This window comes from Eptesicus fuscus, chromosome 13 (assembly GCF_027574615.1).
Source record: "Eptesicus fuscus isolate TK198812 chromosome 13, DD_ASM_mEF_20220401, whole genome shotgun sequence".
Taxonomy (NCBI): domain Eukaryota; kingdom Metazoa; phylum Chordata; class Mammalia; order Chiroptera; family Vespertilionidae; genus Eptesicus; species Eptesicus fuscus.
This window is the reverse complement of record NC_072485.1, coordinates 45,924,769-45,949,571: the sequence shown is the minus strand read 5'-3', so window position 1 is coordinate 45,949,571 and position 24,803 is coordinate 45,924,769. Positions and strand designations below refer to the sequence as shown.

Below are 24,803 nucleotides of genomic sequence, written 5' to 3'. Positions count from 1 at the left end.
TTTGAGCTTTCCGTATCACTCTATTAGAACGTAGAGTGGGTAATTGCAATGTATCCATGGGGTGAGCAATCCCATTCTGCCAAAGAGCTACTCAAATGCTCCAGAGAAGAAAACCTCTCTTCACTGCCTATGGCCCCGGCCTGAGCTTGGCAGAGTCTGGCAAACAGCTGCAAGTATACAAAGCAAACTCCTCTCATGTGACCAACCTGGGAACACGGGGGCCTCAGCACATGACACAGACTGGCACCGGAGACTGCCCTTGTGACCCAAACCTGACTGAATTGGAGTAATGCGTGGGAAAGATTTTGAAGAAGCCCCTCTGGCCAGGCACAGCTGCCCTCTGTCCCCTGTGCCACATGGCACGCCTGCTGTGGCAAGGAGTCACTTGAAGGCTATCTGGCTTCCATCCAGATTCCAGAATATTTACCAAGGGCCTCAGTGTATTGAGGCTTGTTCACTGAAAACCCAGGCCTGGGCCTCACTCCCTGAAACTGCTTTGCTTGAGGGCATGTAGGCAAATTAACCTGATGAAGTTTGTTTGCTTAATGTCAGCTTTATTGTATTTCAAGCAAGAGGAGAGATGCTGGGGAACAAAGACAAGATGAGGCTAGAGGTAGGGTCCTCATCCGCAGACTGGTGTTCTGGAGGAAGTCGCCTTTGAAAGGCCTATAGGAAGGTCGTGTGTGAACATGAAAAGTGGCTAAAGGGAAGACCGTTATTTTTGGTATGAAATGATAAACGTATTGCTTGTAAAGACTGGGTGAACGAACAGACACACACTTTGAATATTTATAAAAGCAGTGTTTATTAAAATACGTTTCATTTTCAAAATTGAGCTGTCGGCTGTTGAAGGGTGTATACATTTTTGGGAGACACCCTGTGTTTGGTGCTTCCTTGGGCAATGAAAAAACTATGGGACTTGCAGTATTTTATAGCTCTGTCTTTCATTTTGTAGCTCTGTTATTTTGAATGGCTCACCTAAGCTCTTCTCATCTCTTAAAATGGGAACTTTAAAGACTTGTTCTGCATACAACACCATGATAAGAATTAAATGATGTAACAAAGGTGCAAACACTTTGCACCTGGAAGGTGGTATTCAAATATTCATGTGTTTACCTTATTATTATATCTGCCTGGCTTGGTAGAGAGGCAGAGCTAGACTAAACATCAATAAGAAAGAGTACTTTAGTTAGGCAGTAAACGTGGAAGAATATCAAAAGGCATTTGTGAAAGAGGAAAGCATTTGAGCAAAGGCCAGAGGAGAGAAGAGCCGGCAGTATTAGAAGGTGGCCTGCATTTCTAACCGTTTGGAGGGATGGGGTGGGTAGAGTGAGAGTCAATGCTAGTAAAAGAAAAGGCTGGAACTAAACTGGATCAGAATGTGGAGGGCCTTGATGGCAAGATGTTTGGATGGGTAATGGAAGTTGTTGACAATTTCTGAATGACAGACTCTCATTTAAGCTCTTGAAAGATCTCTAAGGCAGCAACATCTGGGAGGATGCACATGCATTCCGACTTCTAGACCCTATCCGTGTGTGTGATTAGAGGCAGACAGTATTGCAAAGGGGCTGTGGCCTCAGTGTCCTGGAGAGCAGTTTCCAACGCCACGGCGCTCTCCCTCCGGCTGTCATGCATTACTTCACAGGCTGCTTTCTCTTGGTCTGAAGTTTGTAAATGATCTGGTTTCCATCATTCCAGGCATAGAGCTGCTTATCTCTGACATTGTAATGGATCATGGAGTGACTTCTCAGCCGCCTGGGAAAGAACACGTTGGGCAGATCCTCCTCACTGATAGTGCCCCGTGGGTCATAGACACAGGTGATGCGATGCGGGCCGTGGCCACCAGAACTATAGACCACATAGAGGACCCCACACAAGAGGAACCCAGCCTCAGCATCCTGGCTTCTGCATGGAGTGTCCCATGAGTGCTCCACTCCGAGCGTGCCAGGATCAATTTTTGTGAGAACCAAATGGCCATGGAGGCCTGGCCCTGCGTGGATGGCCCAGAGCCCATGCTCATCCACGGCCAGGTCAATGTAAGTGGAAGGGGAGTGCTGGTAGACCAGGGTTCGGCCTGCCCCTCCTGGGAGCAGCATGCGATCCTCCACAGTCCTCTTCTGCAGATTGTATTTGATGATCTCATTGGGAGTCCCTTGCTTATGAAAAAATAGGAAACCTTTGTAGACCACCTGGCCTGTTCCCTGCCAGGATTGTGGTAAGATCAGCTTCCGGGGGCCTGACTTGGTGCCATCCTCCAGGAGTGCCCGCATGTTTGCAAATTCCCAAACAGTGTTGTTTCTGGATCCGATTAAGAAATAAACCTTCGGAGAGTCGCTGACAGCATCTTTCATCCAAGAGCCATCTGTGTCCAGAGTCTTCTTCACGATTTTCAGAGACTTTATGCCCATCAGCATGTTGTCACAGCCTGGCCAAACAGGAGAAAAAGGGAAGGTTACTTTCTAAACATGAAATATCTGCTTTTCTCAAAGGTGGCTTTTTCCCCCTTCGTTGTCTAGAATGAAGTTACCACATAGATCAATGACAATTTTTGGTATGATTCAATGAATCAAATAATTAAATGAGTAAATGGGCCTCTGCTCAGGGAGTTGCTGTCCAGTTAGAAGAGTCAGCATTTCATTCAAGTCAGGATACAAACAGCCATTTGCTGTCAAAAGCCCTGTTCACTCTCTAGAGCACTTGGGGGTTGAGACAGGGAGAATGACTTAGGTGTGAAGCTGCCTAATTCAATTCCATTTGCCAAGGTTTTATTGGGTATCTACTGTGTTCTTAGCGTACAATGCTCCTAGAACAGTGCTAAATATTAAGGGTAAAAAAATCTATTTCTGACATTTCCATGAAAAACACACACACACACACAAAACATGCCTTAGCTAAGATAAGAGACACTTGGAGCAGAACCAAATCACCCCAGTTCAGCCCAGCCTAGATCAACAAACCCTCCTTCAATCACAGACCATGAGAACAAATGATTGTTGTTTGTTGTTTTAAGTTACTCAGTTTTGGTGTTGTTTGTTACACAGTATTTTTGAAGCAACAGATCTCTTTTCTACCGTATAATCTCTCTCTCTCTCTCTCTCTCTGTATGTGTGTGTGTGTGTGATAGAGTTTTTTCTTGTATTATTATTTATTAACTATTGTATTATTTTCCATACAAACAACTATAAACCTATTTTTGCCCCAACACACACACACACACACACACACACACACACACACACACACACACACAAAATCAACCCTACACCTTGAGGAGATCATCCTCTAGTGAAGGACTCTGGCCCTAAACTACTAGAACATCATAAGAGCTCTATTCACCCAATCATTTATTTATTCATGAACTCATGCATGCATTTAGCCAGCAGACATTGGACACCTACAAAGGCAAGATACGGACCTGGGTGTTATGAGCTGGGGGTGCCATGGGCTGAGATGCAATGATAAATTAGGAGTAGTTCTTGCTTAATACATATTTGACTAACTAAGATATAAAGCTTAATGTGAATTTTTTTTTTTACAAAAGAAGAACAGGGAATAGAGATGTCATTTGAGGAGGCAGAGGCTAATCTGCATTTGAATTGGCCCTTGAAGAATGACATTCTGAGATAGGTGGGAAGAACATTCCTGACAGTTAACAAAACCATATTTGGGAAAGTCCTCCAAGATTAGTGTTAATAACATAGTATCAAATTTAAAGCAATTTGAGGCATCAAATTTATGCCTCAAACTAGATGCATAAAACAAAGTAGTAGATTGAAACCAGATTTGTGCTTGGAACCTTGAGGGCGGGGCTAAGGAAGATGGATTTTATTCTACAGGCAGATAGGGAGCTACTGCTGATTTTGAGCAAGGGTGAGCAATGATCAAGCTGTTCAACAAGATTAATTAGCTGGCAGTCATGTGTATAATAGATACGTGGGAGAGAGGCCAAAATCAGGGAAACCAATTAGAATATTTCTATAATTCAAACAGGATGATAAGGACATAAACCAGGTGGAGGAAAATAAAATGAAAAGAGGGGTTTACATTTTTCTAGCTCCTCATTGCCACTTCAGACTATTATAATTCCACTTTTATGCAAAAAAAAAAAAAAAAAAACACACAAAAAATCCAACCCTTCTTTGTAGCTTATACTACCAACTCCTAGTCTAAATAACTGACTATTCTCCAGGATGCTACCCCAAATGCATCAAGAGCCTGAGCTCTGTAACCTTTTCCACTCCACAGCACCTTACCTTCAAATCACTTTATCAACTCCCTCCATGGCCATACTCTGGATCCCCTCTCCCTTTAAAACTGTTCCCTACCATAAATCTAAAACTCTGATAGCCTACCTTCTACAGCAACAATCTCTTATTCTTCATTTCTCACTCCTTTGCTCTCACCCCCTCCGTTCTTCCATTTCCTCATGCTGTCCAATCCCTCCACCTCTACTTTCTCCCAGGCCATCAGCCTTTTCTTGGCCTCACTTCCTTTCCTATCCATCCTAGACCACTGACCAGCACCTTCACCCACCAATCCCTCGTTATTCCACAATATTCCACTCTACAAAAATAAAACATCTGTCTCTGCCCTGGAGAGTGCACTGGTGGAGAAAACCTCACAATGGTGCATCTTGATGCCACTACACATTAGGGGTCTCCAACCTCAGCTGAGCCCTAAATACAATATTGCTTTTCATGGTTAGGCCCACATCTTCCACACAGCAGCTATTTTACGCCCCCCCAGAATTTTCCCATCATTCCCTTCATAACAACAGATCAACCATTTGAAAAATGAACACCATTAGACATGAACTCCCTTCACTTCCTTTCCCTCACTTACAAACTTTTTCTTCAGTTGTTCCTGCCCTTGTTACCCTCCCACACATTTTAGAAGAGGCCATGCCATTCCTCCTGTCCAAAACTAACACATTCACTGTGCTCTGGCCTCATCCTTTCCTGGCTTCTTCTAGACCTCCTTGATGAGTTATCACCTTTCTGTTATCTTGACTTTCTCCTTCACTTTGAGTTCTTTAGCTTGTAAACATCTTGCCTGCATTAAAAAAAAAAAATCTCTCTGTACGCACCCTTTTCTAGTTACTTCACTAGATTCTCCTACAGAATAGTCTACTTCCTTACCTCCCATTCTTTCACATCATTAATAACTTCACAGAAACTACTCTTCATAATGTTACCAGGCACTTCCTAACTGAAAAAATCAGACCTTTTTATGTCCATATCTTACTTGGCCTTTCTGTAGCATGACATCATTGATCAATTCCTCCTTCTTGAAGATTTCTCTCTCCTTGATCTCTGTGTCACCACTGTCTCTGTGTGCCTACTTGTTTTTATCTCTGACTGCTTATGGCAGAGACAATGTCTGTCTGTGCTCATCAAATGCCATTTCATTTTCCTCATCCCTAGTTACACAATCGCAGCCTCCTTTGAAGTTAGGCTGCACCCAGTGGCCTGTGATCTGTCCAGTGGGAACTGGATGGAACTGGTGTAATCCATTTCCACCTTGCCCTTAAATATGCTATTTTCCAGAAGATCTTAGAGTCTTAAAATTCTGGGTTAAGATGAGATTAGTTTTACTGGTCATTTCAGGGGTCATCAGTTCTAATTGAGGACATGTTAGGACTGCTCTGTTAGTCAGTCTATTGTGAGGTGAGTGGTGTCATGGGGCAGAAAGTATGAAGAACCCTGTGGGTCTCCCTCAAATACTGATGAGGTCTGTATCATGGGTAGGAGAGGATGGTCTTAATAAGAGCATGGAACTCTATGGTCCTCCCTCACTGACTGGAGGGTGAGGTGGTGAAATGATACACATGTGTGTAACAGTCTCTCGAGGAGAACTGGGCACTCTAAGGGCCTCCTAAGTCCTTCCAAAGACTTTGGTTTAAGAAGCTGATGTGTCAGTGCATTGTCATTTTCTTCTTAATAAATGTTAGGGTTCTGTGGGTCAACTGGAGGTCATCTAGAGTTAGAGGACAAGAAATAGGGTGATGGGAGAAAAACTGGACACAAGAAAGAAAGGTGCACAGTCAGAGAAGTCTCACAGGTTCTGAGGTAAGTAAGCATTTTTTATCAAACTGCTTATTACTCCAGATGTTTGGGTAGAAATCCTACCATAGTTCCTTAGTCAATTCGTCACCCACCATTATCATACCTTCTCTTTCCTCAAGCCTCCATCATGCCCTCCTCACTCTCCTATGAAGATCTTGCCTCTGAGAAAATAGGAGCAACCTGAGAACTACATCTCCTCCCTGGATCACTGTGACAATCTCCCACTTGGTGACCACACCTCTGTCCTTGACTCCCATAGTCCATTCCCAGCCAAAGGGATCATTTTAAAATGTAAGTCAGATCATGTCACATGTCTGCTCAAAACTCAGGAGTGACTGCCCATCTCACGGAGAGTAAAACTCAAGTATTTGCCTTCCAGAGCACATGTGAGCTCCCCCCACTGCCTCTCTGGCCTTTTCTCCTACAACTTTTCTACCTTGTTCATTTTGTTCAGCTACACTGGTCTCCTTGCTGTTCCTCAAATTATGCCAAGCATTATCCTGCCCCAGAAATTGGACACTTTTTGTTTCTTTTGCTTGCAACTCAACCATCTTCCCCAAGATGTCTCCATGGCTTCCTCCCTCTACTTCCTTTAGGTCTGTTCTCAAATGTTCCCTGATCATTAAAGCCTTTTCTGACAACCTGATAAAAAATGGCAACCTCTTCTCCAGCTCTCTATAACCCCTTTACTCTCATTCATTTTCCTCTGAAGTGCTTCCTATTTTCTATCTGACCCATTAAACTCATCTGTTAACATATATTGCTTGACTTCCTTCAATAGAATGTAAACTCCATGAGGGCATGAGCTCTGTCTTATTTGTTTAACTCACTGCTGCATGTCTTCTCCCTAGGACAGCAACTATCACACAGGCCAGTGTTTGCTGAATGAATGAATGAATGAATGAATGGGTTTTCTAACCACCAAATCTACCAAGTACCTAAACCCATACCCTCTGCCTTCTCTCCTGCTCTCTGCTTTTTCAGTGGATCTAATCCCCTCTCACTACTCAAGGATATAGCACATGAAATTCTCTCTCCTCTCCTGCCTCAATAGTCTGTCCCTCCCTGTTGGATCATTCCCCACAGTAAATAGAACTTTCTAGTGTGGCTCCATTTCTTTTTCACTTTACAATAAACCCCCTTAAAAGAGGACTTCTCTCACCTCCAATTACCCCCCAAGCTACTCTAATCAGCTTCAGTTCTCCACTGGTCTAAATTCCCCTGCCCCTCTACTAAATTAGTTCTTGTCAAGGTCTCTGACAAGCTTCATATTTATAAATCCAAGGGTCCATTCTCAGTCTTCAACCTACTCAACCCCTTGAAACTTTTTCTTCTCTTTATTTTGGAGTACCCCTCCCATCTTTCTGGCTTTTTTTTCTTGGCATCCATTGCTGGTTCCTTCTCATCATCTACCTTTCAGTACTCTGACCTCATACCTCTTCTTTTCTCTACAATCACTTCCCAAGTCACCTTATTCTATCACATGGCTCTGAATCCCATATAAATTCTAAATAATGATGAATTCCAAATTCATATTTGGAATAATGTCCTATCTTGATATACCTACTTAATCCCAAACTAATTTATCCAACTTCCTACTCAATGTCCCTGCTTAGATATCTTCAAACTTAACCTGTCTAAAGCAGAACTCATGCTTTTATCCCCCAAACTCTCTTTAATCCTACTCTTCCCATTTCTGGTAAAAACCATCCAACAAATTTATTTTCTGGAAGTCCTGCCTGATTTTTTCCCCTCCATTTCTCCCACACCAGCAAGCTATGATAGTAAAACTTACTTTTAAAATATGATATTATACTTAAATTAAAATGTTTAAATGCATCTCTCTCCCTTTCTTCCTACCGCCTCCTCTTTTGTACTCCTTTGAATCTTCTCCTCTTGCCTAGACCATAACAATAGTCTCTAATTTCTCTCCCTTTTTTACTCTTGCTGATCTACAGTATCTTCTTCACAAAGCAGTAAGAGTGATCTGCTTAAAAACATAAATTATGTGACTGACCTGCTAAATCCTTTCTACTATCACTCTTGGAATAAAATCCTAACCCCCTACCCTGTCCTAAAGGACCTACATGATATGGCTGCTGCCTATTTCTGGGACTTTATCCTCTCCTCTCCTCCCCCTTGCTCACTGCCTTAAGACTACCTTGGCTTTCCTGCTACTCTGGGAGCAAGTCAAGTTTATTTCTGCCTCAGGGCTCTTGCACTTGCAATTCTTTCTGCCTGGGGTGATCATTTTCTTGATCTTTCCACAGTCTGCTCCTACTCATCTTTCAAATCACAGTTGCAATATCATCTCTCTAAGAATCATCTTGAGACTACTGCATCTAAATTTAAAATGATGTCCTATAGCCCATAGCATCTTTTCCTATTTCCTTGAGATCATTTATCACATTCTGTAATTATATGATCTATTTTATTTATTAGCTTATTGCCCTTCTCCCCCACCACACTGTAGGCTCCATAACATCAGGGCCTTTGTCTTCATGTTTCCTATTGGACCCTACTGCCCAACTCAGTGTTCAATGGGTTCAATAACTATCTATTGAATTAATGAGGAAACATCGTCAATCAAGTAGATGGCTTTCTAGGGCCTAAATAGTATTGCATATTCGGAGTTGTGATCACAGTCCTGTCTTAAGTAAATACTATTTGTAAAGTACTTTAAAGCTTTTAAGATACTTTCAATCCATTACTTCATTTAAAAATCAGACACAAGGTTCTCATCAAGGGAACATACGGCAGGAGTGGGAGAAAGGAGCAACCTTAGCTGGGAAAAGCCAAGTCCCTAAGAAGATCAGTCCTTTCAGTGGTCATGCTGTCATTGTCTGTTCCCAGAAACCCACAGAACTTGCCTGCCCCCCATTGTGGCCAGAGCCAGATGTTGGGATGAGATGTAGAAGTCTCTCAGCCATCAGCTGCCACCATGTCCCTTGATGATATGCTTTGCCAGCCTTAGGGATTGCTTCCCTGTGGCCTCTGGGCCACCTTTGTTCTGATTGACCTGCATTATATAAAGTCAACCCCCGGGGGAAGGCAGAGGAGCCTGGGCCAGCTGGGAACCTATGCCCTGCAGGAGGAGCTAACAGAAGGATCCCCAGCCACAGTGAGCTTTGGGCTGTGGCATGGAAGGAGCAGTGGTCTTCCCTGTTTTTTTTTTTTTTTTTAATATATATATATATATATTTTATTGCTGTTTTACAGAGAGGAAGGGAGAGGGAGAGAGAGAGCTAGAAACATCGATGAGAGAGAAACATCCATCAGCTGCCTCCTGCACACCCCCGACTGGGGATGTGCGCGCAACCGAGGTACGTGCCCTTGACCGGGAATCGAACCTGGGACCCTTCAGTCCGCAGGCCGACGCTCTGTCCACTGAGCCACACCGGTCAGGGCTGGTCTTCCCTGTTTACCAAGGCCCGTCTCTGCCAGGGCCCAGTATACCTTTTTTCAGTTCCACAAGCTCAAGGTGTCTCATGTAAACCCTCCCATATTCTCTGGTGATCACAGAGGTTGAATGCATGCAGGTTTAAGCTTATAAGTGATTACAGATACCTTTAATGGGGAGGAGGAGGGATATTAGAGAATCTTAGAAACTGTTCCCTATCGAAAAACAAGCACAAAGGCTTGAGAAGTATATATATATATATATATATATATATATATATATATATATATTCTGCTTTGTACTGTGATAGGTACTTTAGATTAATTTATCTAATTCTTAGAATAAGCCTACATGGTATATATTTAAATCTCCATTTCCCAAGTGAAAAGAAAAAGTAAAGGCTTGGATAAGTTATTTAAATAAGTCACAGAGCTGTGTCCTTGGAGCTCAGTCTGAGCCTGGAGGCAGGGCCAGCCAGGACACCTCCAGCCAGCCCCAGGGACATGTTAGAGGGGTGTGTATGCGTGTGGTGGGAAGGGGTGAAGAGTGGGTGAGTCTGGGTGTGCCTACACAGGCACAGGTGAGGGCAATGAACTCCTTAGGACCAAATCACAGGGTGATATGATATATGCCTTAACAAAGAAGCCTCCCACCTGTCCAACCTTCTAGGAGGGAAGTTAGCAGGCTTGCAGCCTAGCTGTGAGGGATTATGTCTAAGAACAAGGCACGTTCAATGTGTCAGCCCTAAGGAAATGTTCATTTAAAATGGAGAAGTACACGTTGGCAGTTACAAAATAGTCACAGGAATGTAAAGTATAGCATAGGGAATATAGCCAATAATATAACAGCTGTGTATAATGTCAGGTGGGGGTACTAGACTCATCAGGTGGGGGGTAGGGGGATTACTTTGCAAGGTATATAAATCTCTAACCACTATGCTGTATACCTGAAACTAATATAATATTGAATGCCAGCTGTAATTGAAAAATTAAAAAAAATAAAGTACATTACAGTAGAAACTAACGCATAACAATTCTTTCTCCTTCTATACCTCCATTCTAATGCAGAATCCTTAGAGAAATAGCAAAACGAAGAGGTGTTGATAGATGGTCTATAGTAGGAAAACAGTTGTGGGGGAAAAGGCACAGAATTTCCCCCATGTGCTTCCTTCTGCTTCTCCTATCCCTCCTTGGTCAATGAAACCTGGGACCAAGAGCCAGAGCCCAGAGGGGTCTGAATTCCATCTCTGGTTCTCTCTGTGTCTCCCTAAAAGTCCCTTTGTCAATCTGGCCTTAGCTTACTTCCCCAGCCATAAAACAAGGGGTTTAGGCTGGATAGTTGTTTCAGGGCACATATTTCATAATTTTTATAAATTCTTATTTTGGAATTTGGAGAGAATAGACTTCCAGTGTTTGAGTATAAGGGTAAGTTGAGACTCGTGCTGTGCTTCTCTTGAGAAGAGATAATTAGCAGGAGGAAAGGAAGGATAGGAAATAAATTTAAAACCTTTGAGGCCAGCCAAGATGCAAATTATTAGCTCAAATGAACTCTTATAAATATCCTCAAAGAAAGATGCAAATTACTTAACAGAGACAACGGCATGCAAGGTTCCACCTGCAAACCAAAGAACGAAAACCTGTGCTTTCCCCTCAGGCAGAATTGCAGACAAGCAATTAGGATAGAATTTGGCCCAAGGCCGCAGCACAGTGAATTCATACACAAAAATCACTTATTTGAATTTTAAAAATACTTTCCCCCTTATTTAATAACCACACTCTCCAACCTGGTGAGACTTGTCCTTCTGTAGGAAGGACTCAGTAGGCCTATGTTTTAGAGCATCAGTCTGGATGTTGGTAGAGAATGAACTGGAAGGGGGGCAGAGTGGCAGAGGGGCCACAGAGAGACAAGTAGAGTATCTGTAAGTATAATCCAGATGAGAGATATATAAATAGTGATGGGCATGGAAAAACGGGTATGGATTCAAGGAACAAAAAGAGAGGTCAGGTCTTAGTAATCAGTTAGATAGAGGAAGCTGGGTAACAAACCAGATTCAAGAATGGGGTGACCGGACACATGCGATAGCAACAGAGAAAAGAGGGCAAGTTTGCTTGGGAAGAAGAATGTCAAATTCATTAAAGAGAAGAGAATTCCCATAAAACCATGAATGTTTTGACTGCCTCTTGAAGTTCTGTTATAAACTTGACTTTTTCAACCACCTGAATTGTATTCATGTTAATAAACAGTTACAAATACCTATCAAGTGACAGGTATGACGTTAGACACCGGGATGATGAAGATGACAGCTCTCAGATGAGTAGTCAATTACAACCCTTCAAGCTATTACAATAACATTGTCAACGTGAACTTAATTTTCTAGAAATTAGGGTCATGTCATGCTTTTCACCCACAGAATGGGTTTCAGATATCTCAGCGTGGCACTTAAGGTCCTTCCTCTGACTTCCTCTTTTGTCACTCCCCTGCCACACTAGACTGGTCACAGTCACCAACCGTGCCACGGCCTCTCAGAAGTTTCAGGCGTTGCCCATACTTCCCCCCTAGCTCACCTTCACTATCTCGGGATACATCTACTTGTCCTTCAAAACAAAATCTCTGAGTCCTGCAGAGCAGGGGGTTGCTCCTCCTGCATCTGAAGCATTCTGTGCAGCTCTCTCTTAGGGCACTCCTCATGCTGAACTGGAATTGCTTACTCATTGTTTCCTTGCCAGCACTTTAGACTGTGCCTTATTTGTCTTTTTATCCACAGTGCCTGGGACAGAGTACCTCTTTCCCTCCTATTGAATCTTCTACTTCCTGTCCAAACTCGGGAATCAATTCAATTCAGATAATGTGGTAGTAGTCAGTGTCCAAACCTGCTATCCCAACTCATGCTATGCCAACTTAGACATCAACTTGATCTGAACAGCAAGGGGTATGTGTGGACATGAGTGGGATCTATTTCAGTGTCTGAGTGCCTGGGTGGATGGACGGCAGGAAGGCAGGGAGGCCGGCTTCTATGAAATGGTACCCAGTGAACCCTCAGAGGTGGCTTTGCAGGGCCGTGACTCCAGGGCTTATACAGGGCCTGAAACACAATTAGTGCTCTAGATGTTGGTTTTGGTGAGTTAGACAGCACTCTGCTAAATCCATGTCAGAGGCTGTTCTAGGTTCCCAGCATTAAATTCAAAGTATTACATGGCACCCAGTACGGAGCCCTGACAGCTTTCCTTTTTTGGTGATTAGCAACAGATTGTGAGAAAGAAAACAGACCTGATCTGTGGCTGGTTGCTTCATGGGGGTGCACGGAAGCTGGAAGCTGTGTGAGGCCAGTCTGTTTGCACCATGAGGTCCCACAGCTGGAGTCCAACACAGCCAACCTCCTTCAGGTGCCTCCTGCCGAGGAGGCCAGCTCGCCATACCCCTTACCTCAGTCGATTTTCCTCCACAGTATTTATTCTTTTCTATCTGACATGTTAGAAGTTTATCTTTTAATATATTCAATGTTTGACTCCTCTCAATTGAATGTAAACCTCAGGAGGGCAGGGCTTTGTCAAATCTGTATATTCGCTGCTGTATGCCTTATCCTAGAACACCATCTAGCACACATTGCAATTTCTATCTTTTAAATATGAATAAGGTGAATATCAATAGATGTAACTTATATATAAAAAAAAAAAAACACAACTCATTGGGGTCCAGAGTAATTTTAAAAAGTGTATTGGGTTCCTGAGACTAAAGTTTGAGAATGCTGTCCTAGAGGATCCAGGCTGGTCAACACGGATGGAAAGCGAAACATGAAGTGGGCCGTCCTCCGGGAATTTCTGATCAAACCGCTCCACTCTGTATCCATTATCTGACTGTTGCAACACTTAAGCATTCCAAGGTTGTAATTATGAACTTCCTGCTTTTATTTATTTTTCATTGAAAAACAGAGCTGGTTTTGTTTGTTTGTTTTTGGGGATTTTTGGGTGTAGTGTTTCCCCCCCCTGTAATATTCTTACCAAACTAAAAAGAATAGAAACGTTCTTTTCCATTTCTAGGTGTGGTACTGCCATTTCCCCATTTGCGTGGATAGAAACAAAGTCATTTTGACATTCGCCATGGATTTTCCCTGTGAGATAACTCATTTCATTCTGTTCTTGTCCTCCTTTCTCAAATTCTAGGGCCTGTTATCCTGAACCTGAACTTTGCAGCGCTCTTCTCAATGGCTCTTCTATCTCATCTCAAAATCATCAAGCACACTAATGCCCGATTCACTGTTCTCATATAGAAATTTGCAAACTAAAAACTGATCCTGAATACTGCCTGCTTCCAAGGGGGTCGAGACCAAATACCTTGTTAGGGTGGGCTCTGGAGCCAGACTTGGAACTTGCTTTGGACAAAAGAATTTGGTAAAAGTGACCAGATCTTGGTGTGCTTGTGCCCTCTCTCTCAGACCCCTGCCTCCAACAGGTTCACCTTCTGAAAGATCAGAGGTCACGTGGAGGAGAACCAAGTCTTCCCAGTTGAAGCCATGCTCAGACAGCCGGCCCCAGGCAATGTGCCACTAGGGAAACCAGACAAGAGGGGCCACGGCTGGCCCAGCCCAACAGAACTGCCCAGCTCTCCTGTAGACTCCTGAGAAATAACCGGTGATTGTTGTTTTAACTGCTCGCTTTCGGAGTGGTTTGTTATGTGGCATGATTGTAGCCACAGATAACTGACACGGGTAGAAGTGAGGGGGTGGGGAGCAGAGATGAAGGCTGAGATGAATCCTGGGTGTCTCAGGGGTGATACGTCCCCTGGATGTAGCAGGAATGTGGGAGGATGTCAGGCTGTGTGAAACACTCTGAGCCACAGTTCCTTCATCTAAAAATAAGGCATAATGGTGCCTACCTAGCAGAGCTGTCATGGACAAGATAACAGATAAAAAGTGCTTAAGGCAATCTTTGTCTAATAAACTACTCCTCAAGGTCAGAAAATATTGATTTCTACTCTGTTCCAGGCACTGTGGCAGACCTGAGAAACACAGCCTGAATAATGCAGGGATGCATGAAGCATATTTTTGTTTTCAGACTAGCAGATCAGACACAGCGTAGAGCGGCGGGTGAATGGAGATAGGCAGTAGTGGCACAGGACAAAGCTGAGAAATGATCAAAGTTGCTGTGGTCAACTGTTGACTTGTTATCTACGTTCATAATAAAAGTAAATGCAATAACTACAGTACATACATTATTCACAGTTTTTATTTACTCAGTAGGTATTACTTTCGTAGAGAATAACACAATAAATTATTTAAAGAAAGCTAGGTTAGGATCAGGTTGTAAGGGCTTTCTTTATGTTATTTTATGGGGTTTGCTTTAGCCTGTAGGTTGTAGTTGCTGTCAACGTTGATAAAGCAATAATAAAGTAACTCTAGCAAGATGACCCCGATGATAGCAGTATACAAGAAAGCCCTGGTACAGCAAGAGAGTGGCAGCCTGCAGATCAGCTAGGAGGCTCTTGTAATCAAGACCAGGGATGATCAGGGAGTGGTGCAGATGGAAAGAATACTTTTGAGAGGTACTCAGAAGGAAGAATCTACTGGATGTGGTGCCGGTCAGATGAGGGCCCAAGAGATGCCCCTGAGATTCCTAGCACAGGGAAGTGTGTGTGCAGCTCTTCTGTGAACTGAGAGAACTGGGGGGAAGCAGAGGAGTTTTGTAGTTTAAGAGTAAGTGAAGAAAAGTCAGGAATTAAAAATCTAGAAGGTGGGGGAAGAAAATTGACTCTTCTCGGTCAGGGTTGAAAAGGATTTAAACTAAACTGTCTATGGTAAGAATCATCATCAAATAGCAACCAGGAGAATTGACATGGTCTTCATATGTGTCCCACAGTAAGATCAGAAGCAGCGGAGCCTTGCGGGCTCAGGCATCTAGTCTCAGACCAGAGGGCTCCCACCTTGAGTGCCTGTGTGACAGGCCTGAAGATGACCTGGAGATGACCTCCCTGCCTCCAGTCTCACCCACCTATGCACACTCAGCCTCCCCTACTGCAGTCCCTTCTGTACACTGTGACCAGCATGACCTTCCTAAAACCTCCGTCTGAGCCCTGACACTCCCATGCTTACCACTATCCAGCAGAATAGCACACACAATGAAAGAGGTGAAACTGCCTTCGTTTGAATCCCAGTCCTGGTGCCAATTAGCTCTGAGTCCTTAGAGAGTTGCTTATCGTCTCAGTGCCTTGATTTCCTCACCCATAAGTGGGGGATGATTATAAGCCTATCTCATAGGGTTGTTGTGAGAACTAGATGATATGATCCAACATATAAAATGCTTAAAGATGACCTGCTACACAACAGGCACTCAATAAATACTAGCTACTCTTGTTCACATTACTTTCCTTTCCCACAGCGTGAAAGTGTGACCTGGCTTAGCACAAAGGAGCTCAGCTCTTTTTTTTTTTTATCTAAAGTTTTACATATGTCTCCTTTTTCCTCAATTGACGCCCCCCCCCCCCCCCCCCCCCAATGAGCTTAGCTCTTGTCTGGTTCTTTAATCTCCTCTCCAAGACTCCCCCCTCACCTGAGATCTACTGAACACTAAGCCCGATTAGGCCTTTGTGCCTCCACACACTGTTCCATTTGCTCGAAGTGCCCTTTGTTCTCCATTGGATCCGGTTCTTTTCATTACTGAAACTCAGCTTGAGGGTTACTTTCTAGATTTCAAAGTCTCCCCCATCTCCAAGGCAGCCCCGACCTTGCTTAACTGCATAATGCGGGCCCCTTCTGCTTCTGTGACACCTCCATCGGAACAGTCACACTCTGGCTGTTACCCTATTTGCTTACACGCTTCCCCACTTGGCTATACGCTTTTTGAGGACAAGATGCTATACCAGTCAACGTTCCATCTCTAATGCCTGGCACAATGCCAACATTAATCTGGAATTCAGTTAGACCTTTGTTGAATGAATGAATAAATGAGTGAACTAAAGAGAGAATAAATGGATGTTCACTCCACCTAGAGCCGAAAGGCAGCAGCTAAAACAACCTTGGGACCTTGTGTTAGTATCTGTAGTGATGGGACTGGAGGTATCCTCATAGACCACAGGCCTTCCAGATGGATGGACAAGAGACGTGCTGTGCACAGGGGCCTTTCTGGACCCAGCACAGTGACCTAGTTCTCTAGGCGGCAGCACAGGATAAGCTGCACACACACACACCTCCAGCGTTGCTGGCCCCATGCATGCAGCAACATCTGGGTGAAGAACCTGTGTGTGTAAGAGTGTGTGTCCACGTATGTGTGCACACATATGCACATCCAAGCACTCTCCTGGGCTTACACTGTGTGTATACCCTCACTCTCCTCCTTTGTGGTAAATATATCTGCTTCAAATTAGAGTTACACATCTCTTAATGTTTTGCTGTACTTACCACAAACTAACAGACCCTAGGGCTTGGCTCACAGGTATGTTTTAGTTGGCCTCCAGTGGGGTTTTGTTTACTTACTTGTTTTTTATTTTATTTTGTTTTTAATGGCTTTGAGAATGAGGCACACACATTTGCACTACCTGAATGGATCCCAGAGGCATTTAAATTTGCAGCAACAGACTTTCTGCTTTCAAACAAGATCTAACAAAAGACACGAGTTATTTAATTTAGCAGAAAGAGGGTTACTTGAGGTAACTTGCATGCACCCTTGTAATAAAAGGAGCTGGACTAAAACAGGAAATAAAATCTCTTACAATGCCTCATTTTGACTGCATTGAGAATTTTTCTTTACAAGTGATTTACAAGGTAAAAAGAGGTTAATACTCTTATCTACACAAGAATGCAAGCATATGGGATTAGCCAAAGAGTCTGTTGGGTAAGTTCTGCATCTGGGTATCTGAGGCAATGGTGTTTTGCCATAAATTGTCAAGTGCAATGCAAAATTTCTTTATACTAATAAAAGTTAAAGAATCTAAGATTTAAGAAAAAAATTTAAATATAAGTTATATTGTATTCAATTAACTTTCACTCACTGCATTCTAAAGTGTGTGTGTGTACCTTCTCTCTATCACTGGAAGAGAAGGAGGAAGAGAAAGAGAGGGGTTAGGGGAGAAAGAGAGTATTTATGTTTGTTAGAGTTAAGATAAAAATTTACCTGGCCCCCAAACATCCCTGGGACTGTGGCTCTCATGGGAACATCTTTGGGGATCTTCTCTAAATAAAGGTTAAAGACTTGGGAACAGCTCTCTAGGGAATGGTTTAATTACAGAGCAACTCCATCATATTAATTATCTCCAGTACCTGGTCCTTCATGGTTACCCAAGAAATAGTTCCTGAATAAATAAGCACCACTTAGACTAATGTTAGAATTTTCTGGAAATATCTTGAGACACAAGGTTGAATTTTCCCAAAGAAGTCATATTAACTTCTCCCTATAAATTTTCCATAAAACACACACACACACACACACACACAAATACACACACACACACATACACACAAACACACACACACACAACAACAACAACAACAATAAATTCCTCTAAGTTCTCAGGGTCTTCTGCTCTCAGTGTCACTTCTATAGACAATTTTACAGCCTCCTTCATGGGATGCCCTGATCCAGACTCTGGGAATACAGAAAAAAAAGATGTAATAGCTCATTATCTCGTGATCTGGTTTAGGAGTCAATTACACACAGATATAACAATATATATATTGTTAAAAATATGAGTGCTCCTTTGGAGGACTGAATGAGGTGCTACAGGCCAAACTGCTGGAGCCCCCTCCCAACCTCTCTCACCCCCAGAAGTCTTCCCACAGAACCCACAGCTTTTTGAACCATAAAGGGTGAATAGAGAAAACAATATTTGTATTTTTAATTGCAACTGCATTGGGTAAGTCACAGAAACCTAAGAAGCTGGAGATGAGTTTGGGCCACTTTGTGAGGGGCCTTCTCTATACAAAAGGCTAAGAGATTCGAATGGATTTTTTGTTGTTGCTCATAACTGATGGTGAATGACAAAAAAAAAAAAAAAAAAAAAAAAACCTACCCAGAGGAGTAATGTGATTCATTCGGTGTTGTGGGAAGGCCTGCATGATAGTCGGTAGACTGTAGGAGGCAAGCAAGATCAGAGGGAAAGAAGCAGTAAAAGGGCTAGTGCAGGAGATAGCACATTCTACTCACTCCTCTGTCCCTACTACTGTGTCTGTAGCACAGGGCCCATCCAAGAGATGGGGCAAAAGTGGCTGTTAATCATAAACCAAATCACCAAATGAGGTCCCCAGAGGCCCCAGGCATGGAAGGAGCAATCTCTGGAAAGCTGACAGGGAACTCACCATGGGGATGGGCGAGGGAAAATTTCAGGCCTCCAGAGCTCGAGGGATGAGGCAGAGGATGAGAGTTAAAGAAGTAGGAAGGCCAGACTATGCTGAGCTTAAGTTGGAGTGGAAAGGGGCACTTCAAGGCCTGAGAGGCTCAGAGTGTACAAGGACAAGGAGCAGCTCAGGGATCCACTATCTTTTCACTAACTATTCAGGCTTGGGATCCTGCCTGACCTCTGGCACAAATGTTTAGGCACATTCTAGCTCAGGCCACATTAGCACCCAATCTTACACATTGGTTTTTGGGGCAGCCTCTGTTCCATCCCCTGCGAGCTCATCCTTACCTTTGCCCCCTCACCCCACCCCATGCTGAGTCCCATTTGTTCCTTTTCGGAGGATGGCTCATCTCAATACCATGTCAGGGCCAAAAAGAATCACTCACTTGACCAACTTGATCAACTGCTTCCTATAATAGACAAGGCACCCTCCTGTCTGTCTTCTGACTCAGAGATAAGCTGTTCACTGTTCTTTTAATACCGTATAGCCCCTCTCCCTGTGCTGACAATCTTTCTACCATTCATTCATTTTCTCACTTAGTTATTCACTGACAAAGATCTGTTGAACATAAACACTATTTTAGGCACTGGGACACACACAGCATTGAATATGAAATGCAGGATCTAGGCTCCCATAAAGCTGACATTTTAGATGCGCAGGTAGAAAACAAGCAGTGACCAAATAAATGAGCTAGAAGACTTCAAAGTAATAAGTGCTAAAAATAAATAAATAAAGTAGAGTAATAAGAGCTCCAAAAATCCTCTTGGGTTTCCTATCTCAACATATTTCAGATCAACCACCCAATGACCTAAGCCAAATCCCTGGGAAGCATCTTGAATGCATCCTTCTCACTCATTTTTTGCTCTTAATTATCAGTCACCAAGCCATGTGGATTCCAAGTCTCAGGGGCTCTCAAATCCATCTGTTCTCCATCTCAATGACACAATGCAGGCACCATCGCTGTTGCCCAAATTACTGCAGTATTCCCTTGACTGGTCTCTGCTCTCTAGTCTTGCCCTCTTCCTTCATGTCATGCCCCTGCTTAAAACTGCTCAGTAGTTCTCTATAGTTTCTCAAGTCAAGTGCAAAACCATTAGCATGCAAGGCCTTTCATTACCTGGATCCTGCTGAACTCTTCAGTCCTGCTTCCCTACACTCACCTGCCCCATACAGGTCCACTCAGCCATATCTGTAGATCTGTATACCCAAGTGTATACACCCTCATATCTTTGACATGCTATCTCCTCTGCACATACTTCTCTAATTTCTTTGTTCAAAACTCATATCAAGTGTCACCTCATTTGTGAAGAACCATGCAGTTCTTATGAGGGTTACATTGAGAAGGGATGATGGCACAATGATGGCATTCAACTATGTCTTATTTCCCTAATGGAGTGTCACACATTTGGAGCACACATAATTAGCCTATAAATAAAGTTTTCCCACTTGCAATAAACCATCTCAGAATACAGGCTTGGATGGGGGGAAGGGGAGGGAATTGTCTCATCATTATTTTTATAAAATGGACTCACGCATAGGACATTTTCCTTCTCTTTTATGTTTTTGTTACTTGCTACGTGTTGTTTTAATTTGAGCTCCTAAACATTATTCTTAATGGCCTGGAAGTGATTCTGATGGGTCACAAGATAGGAGACAAATCCCCGAGATCTCCCATTGGGACAGCACACGCAGTAATAATTCACTGCAGACCCTGACCCTGAGCGTTGCCTGCACATTTGCAGCCTCTCCTGGCTCACAGGGCCCTGGGAGAATCCACCAACCTGTCACTCTCCTGGAAAGATCTGCAACCACACACCTCCGCCAAACCAAGATCTATCAGGAGATGCCCTTCTTGGCTGACCTCTGACACTGTAGCCCTGACCTTCTATGGGCCCTTAGGAATGCGTGTGAAATGAAAAGCTGCTTTCTAAGAATGGATTCTCCTCTGGAAACCAGTTCTCTGCTAAGGTTGCCTACAGCACGGGCACATAAGAGGGCACATCCAGTCCTAACCGGTTTGGCTCAGCGGATAGAGCGTCAGCCTGTGGACTCAAGGGTCCCAGGTTCGATTCCGGTCAAGGGCAAGTACCTTGGTTGCGGGCACATCCCCAGTAGGAGGTGTGCAGGAGGCAGCTGATCAATGTTTCTCTCTCATTGATGTTTCTAACTCTCTATCCCTCTCCCTTCCTCTCTGTAAAAAAATCAATAAAATATATATTAAAAAAAGGAGGGGCACATCCAACTATTACTATCATACTAGGTCAGTACCCCTGTACCATCTGTATCTCTGAATGACAGTCCCCAGCATGATATATAAGACACAGCGCTCTTACTTGCATTCAGCAGAGTCTGGATCTTCTTCTCTTCTTCGGCTTCTTGGAGTAGCTTTTCTGCCAGCATCTTGTCCTCTGATTCCACGCACATGTCTGCTGCCCGAAGGTACTCTAGGTAGTCAATCTCCCGCTGGGCGCGCTCGACCCTCAGTGCCAGGTTGTTCACTGCGCTCTTGTACTCGCTTGTGTAGGTGTGGCATTGCCCCAGCATAACGGATATGTTTTTGGAGAACTCGTGGAAGTCTTGAATGTTTGCTCTTGTTGCTTGGGTACATTTTTGCAGTCCTTGCTTCAGTCAGAAAATAAATTCCCAAATTACTTCTAGTTATTGAAGTTACTCAAGTAATATAAATAGCTATTATTCATTAAGATTTAAAAAATACAAATAATCAAAAAGGGGGGAAATAAAAATCACCTTTAATTTCTTACTTTAAAGTGCTTTAATGTATCAATTTTTAAGTTTTCCCATGCATTTAGTCCTATATATTTTTAAAGGTTGGGCAAGTTGGTGCTAAATGTCGTGATTGAGTATAACTCCGGCACTTTTAAGGACTGGGGAAGAGGGGTCTGAGGAGTGAGTGAGTGAAGAAGCAGCCAGAGGCCACTGGCCTGGGAACATCTCATCCACCGCTTCCAGCCTCAGTCGTTGGCCGGACAGCATTGGGCCTGCTCTGCAGAACGATTTTACCCTGACTGTACCGAGATGACCAAATAATTTGGACTTTTAAGACTTTTCAGGAAAATATTGAAAATAAATACTGGAGATAAGAATGCCTTTGAAAGAAGATAATTTATCAAAATTTAACTTGTACAAAAGCAAGACGATTAAGTATGAGATAGTCAATGTCAACACCAGGGTTGTGTCAAAGGCCAGGTAGGGCAGAAGGTCACATTTGTCCCTGGGAACCTGTTCATGCTACAAAAATGTTGCGTTTTGCAAAGTTCAATGAAGTGGAGGCTGCAGTGTATGGAGAAGAGGACCAGGCACTTTCTCCGTTTAGCATCGCTGAAATCTAAATCCAAGTCCAGTTTGGCAAAAGAAGCTAGTATGGCTTCTTGGCACAACAATACCATGACTTTTTACAGTGACCTAACGGTTTTTCCTAAGAAGACAAAAAGCAAAGCTAAAATTAGCTCTCATCCTGCTATAGTGAAAATGAAGAAAAAAGTGACCCCAAAGTTTAATTTTCAGATTTTAGAAGTTGAACCATCACATAATAACAATTTTGGACGTTTACCAGTATGTCAGGCAATGTTCTAACTATGAAGTAATATTAAATCTCCAGAGTAGCTGTAGGAGGTAAATTCTACGAACATCCCCATTTTGCAGATGAGAAAAACTGTGCAGAGGGAAGCCCTGCTCCAGGTCTAGGAGGTGTGCAGTCTGGACTCTGGTGCTCTAAACCACTAGATCATAAAAACATTTCAAGTGTACCCATAGCACCATAGCAATGTATTTATCATTTACTATCCAGAAAAATGCATCCAAGTAGATAGGGAAGCATGGGTAAGAGAAGCATGTTCCTGTATCAGGTGCACCGATGCCACCTACCTCCAAGACTTGAAAGCGCTGGTAGATGTAGTGCACCATGCCTGGGTCCTGAGCACACTGTGGCGGGGGCACAAAGGCTGAGAGGAATAGAACCAGGAGAGCAGAAGCTTGCCGGAGGGCCAGCATCGTCCTGCAAAACACCCAGGGGTGGAATCTTCTATGCTGGGCCTCTCAAAGAAGACTCAAGGGTCCAGGGGTTGGTCTCCTGGTTTCCAGCCGCTGCTGTGAAAATCCTCTAAAAACAGCCAGAAAGCAAAGTTTGCTTGTTATTCCACCAGATGCATGACCTCACTTTGCAAGCTGGTGATCAAATCCAGCTGTTGGCAAGCCCGTCCCTGGAGGCCTAGCGGGCTGACTTGGGATAGAGAGCTTCCTGGGTCCAGCATCTGTTGGCATCACCCTTGACACACCAGGCGAGTGCTGCACCCTGCTTCTGGGCCTGGGTGAATGTGCATTGGGGTGAGTGCAGGAAGGGCTTCTCCCCGCTTCCCAACTCTTTTACTTTTGCTTTCCTTCCCCCAGTGGACTCTGCAGTCCAATCACAGCCCTGACCTAACACACACCACTCCCAACTTCTTAGAGCTGGAATCTCAGCTTTGTTTCTGGCAATAATTCCCAGGATCCTTTTCCCAGAAGACCCCACCCCTCCTCCAGACTCCCTTTGCATTCCTGTAGTTCTTAAAGGCACAGCAAGGGGAAGAAAAGCTCAGATATGCACAGGGCTGATTGCCCCTTGGAGAGAGAGATACAATGGGCTGTAGGCCTGGCCACCCAGGCTGATAGCTAAAAAAATCTAAGGATCCAGAGCAGAAGAGTTTTACTAAGATGCACAACAACAATTAGTGATGCTCCTGGGACTAAGTCATCAGGAAATGGAACTCCTACAAGGAAGCCCTTGATTTTTCTGAGTTCCTAGTGGCAGATGTCCCTTCACCAGGCCAGCAATACACAGAACTCAATTCCTACAGGCCCCAGTGCTGTTGAAGATAAATCACATCCTTAGGACAAAATCTTCTAGTTTTTGCCTTTGTTGTGCAGGCCTTTAGTTATCTCAAACTCTCCTTTCATGGATGGGTCCAGGATACCCATCATCCTTCCTCAATCACCTACCAACATAAGGAAGGTTGGGGCATCTCTGGGATGTGGAAGGAACCCTGGCCAGGAGTCAGAAGACCTGGGTTCCCAGAGACACTAAAAGACTGAGAAATTCCAGTGTGGCCCTTGCCTGTCCCTGCCTCCTTAGATATTCCTTTCTACCTCTCTTCCAGGTGACTTTAGCCCCTAACTGTGCCTCCCCACGCCCTTGGTAAAATGGCAAACAATGACTCCTCATCCTCAGAAACAATTCCTCCTATTTATGAGAACCATCTTTGAACTATTCTCCAAGCTAGCTGAACTTCAGCTGGTCCTTCCTCTTAAATTCTTATTAAAAATACTGCTCAATTCAGCCTCCTTGCCCAAGTGAGAAGGCTCTTTAGGAAACGTCTCATGCCAGGCATTTTTGAATCAAGTCTTACGCTAAAGGTGCTCTGGTTGATTTTCTTCCATCAGCGCCTCAAGTCCTAACGTTGAGATTGTGAACTAAGGTGGGTAAAGTCTAGTGGAGGAAATCAACAATTGTGTCACAATTAACTTTGGGGGGCAGTGTTGTGGATCAACTTGTTCTTGGTTTTCTATAGCATGCTTACATTATTTTTACAATGATATATGCATTCGGCATTAATGAAGTCTAAAGAATTACTGGAGAGTTGGTGAGAACAGGGCTGCTATTGCCCTGTTGTGGATGGGATGCGCTCCAAAGATCTTGGCCTCAGAGTCCAGTCTGGCAGTTTCTCCCTCTGCATGCCAGTGACTCAGGCCCACACCGCTCTCTCTTCAGTCACCAGCCTTATAGGGACAAGCTTAGTCTCTCTGCTCCAACTGCACCCACATGGTCTTAGAGGGTTTCACTTCTGGATCCCACAGGTAGCAAAGCCCCACAGCTGGCTCCCCTGAGCCTCAGGAGTGATGAGCCATAGGGCAGACCCAGAGTGGAAACCCTCATGTTCTCGTAACCAGAGGTTTCATAAAGGAAACATAAACTTACCTTGGAAATAGTCACAGCGTTGACTGACAGACAGTAGCCAAC

The 24,803-nt window shown here is 43.7% G+C and overlaps 1 protein-coding gene across 1 annotated transcript; it reads right to left on the bottom strand.

Moving 5' to 3' along the window:
• Nucleotides 1–786: 786 nt before the first annotated feature.
• On the bottom strand, nucleotides 787–23,100 carry OLFML1 (olfactomedin like 1). Its single transcript, XM_008151075.3, has 3 exons — nucleotides 22,676–23,100; nucleotides 21,124–21,412; nucleotides 787–2,425 (listed from the first exon to the last, which is right to left on the bottom strand). Exons 1-3 carry the CDS (start codon nucleotides 22,799–22,801, stop codon nucleotides 1,635–1,637), a joined length of 1,206 nt encoding a protein of 401 aa, XP_008149297.2. The 5' UTR covers nucleotides 22,802–23,100; the 3' UTR covers nucleotides 787–1,634.
• Nucleotides 23,101–24,803: the final 1,703 nt, after the last annotated feature.

Coding starts and splice junctions, on each gene's coding strand:
- OLFML1 (XM_008151075.3), bottom strand. CDS start 22,801: ATGCTGGCCCTCCGGCAAGCTTCTGCTCTCCTGGTTCTATTCCTCTCA. Junction 21,413..22,675: donor AGCGCTTTCAAGTCTTGGAG/GTAGGTGGCATC, acceptor TTCTGACTGAAG/CAAGGACTGCAAAAATGTAC. Junction 2,426..21,123: donor CCAGACTCTGCTGAATGCAA/GTAAGAGCGCTG, acceptor CTGTTTGGCCAG/GCTGTGACAACATGCTGATG.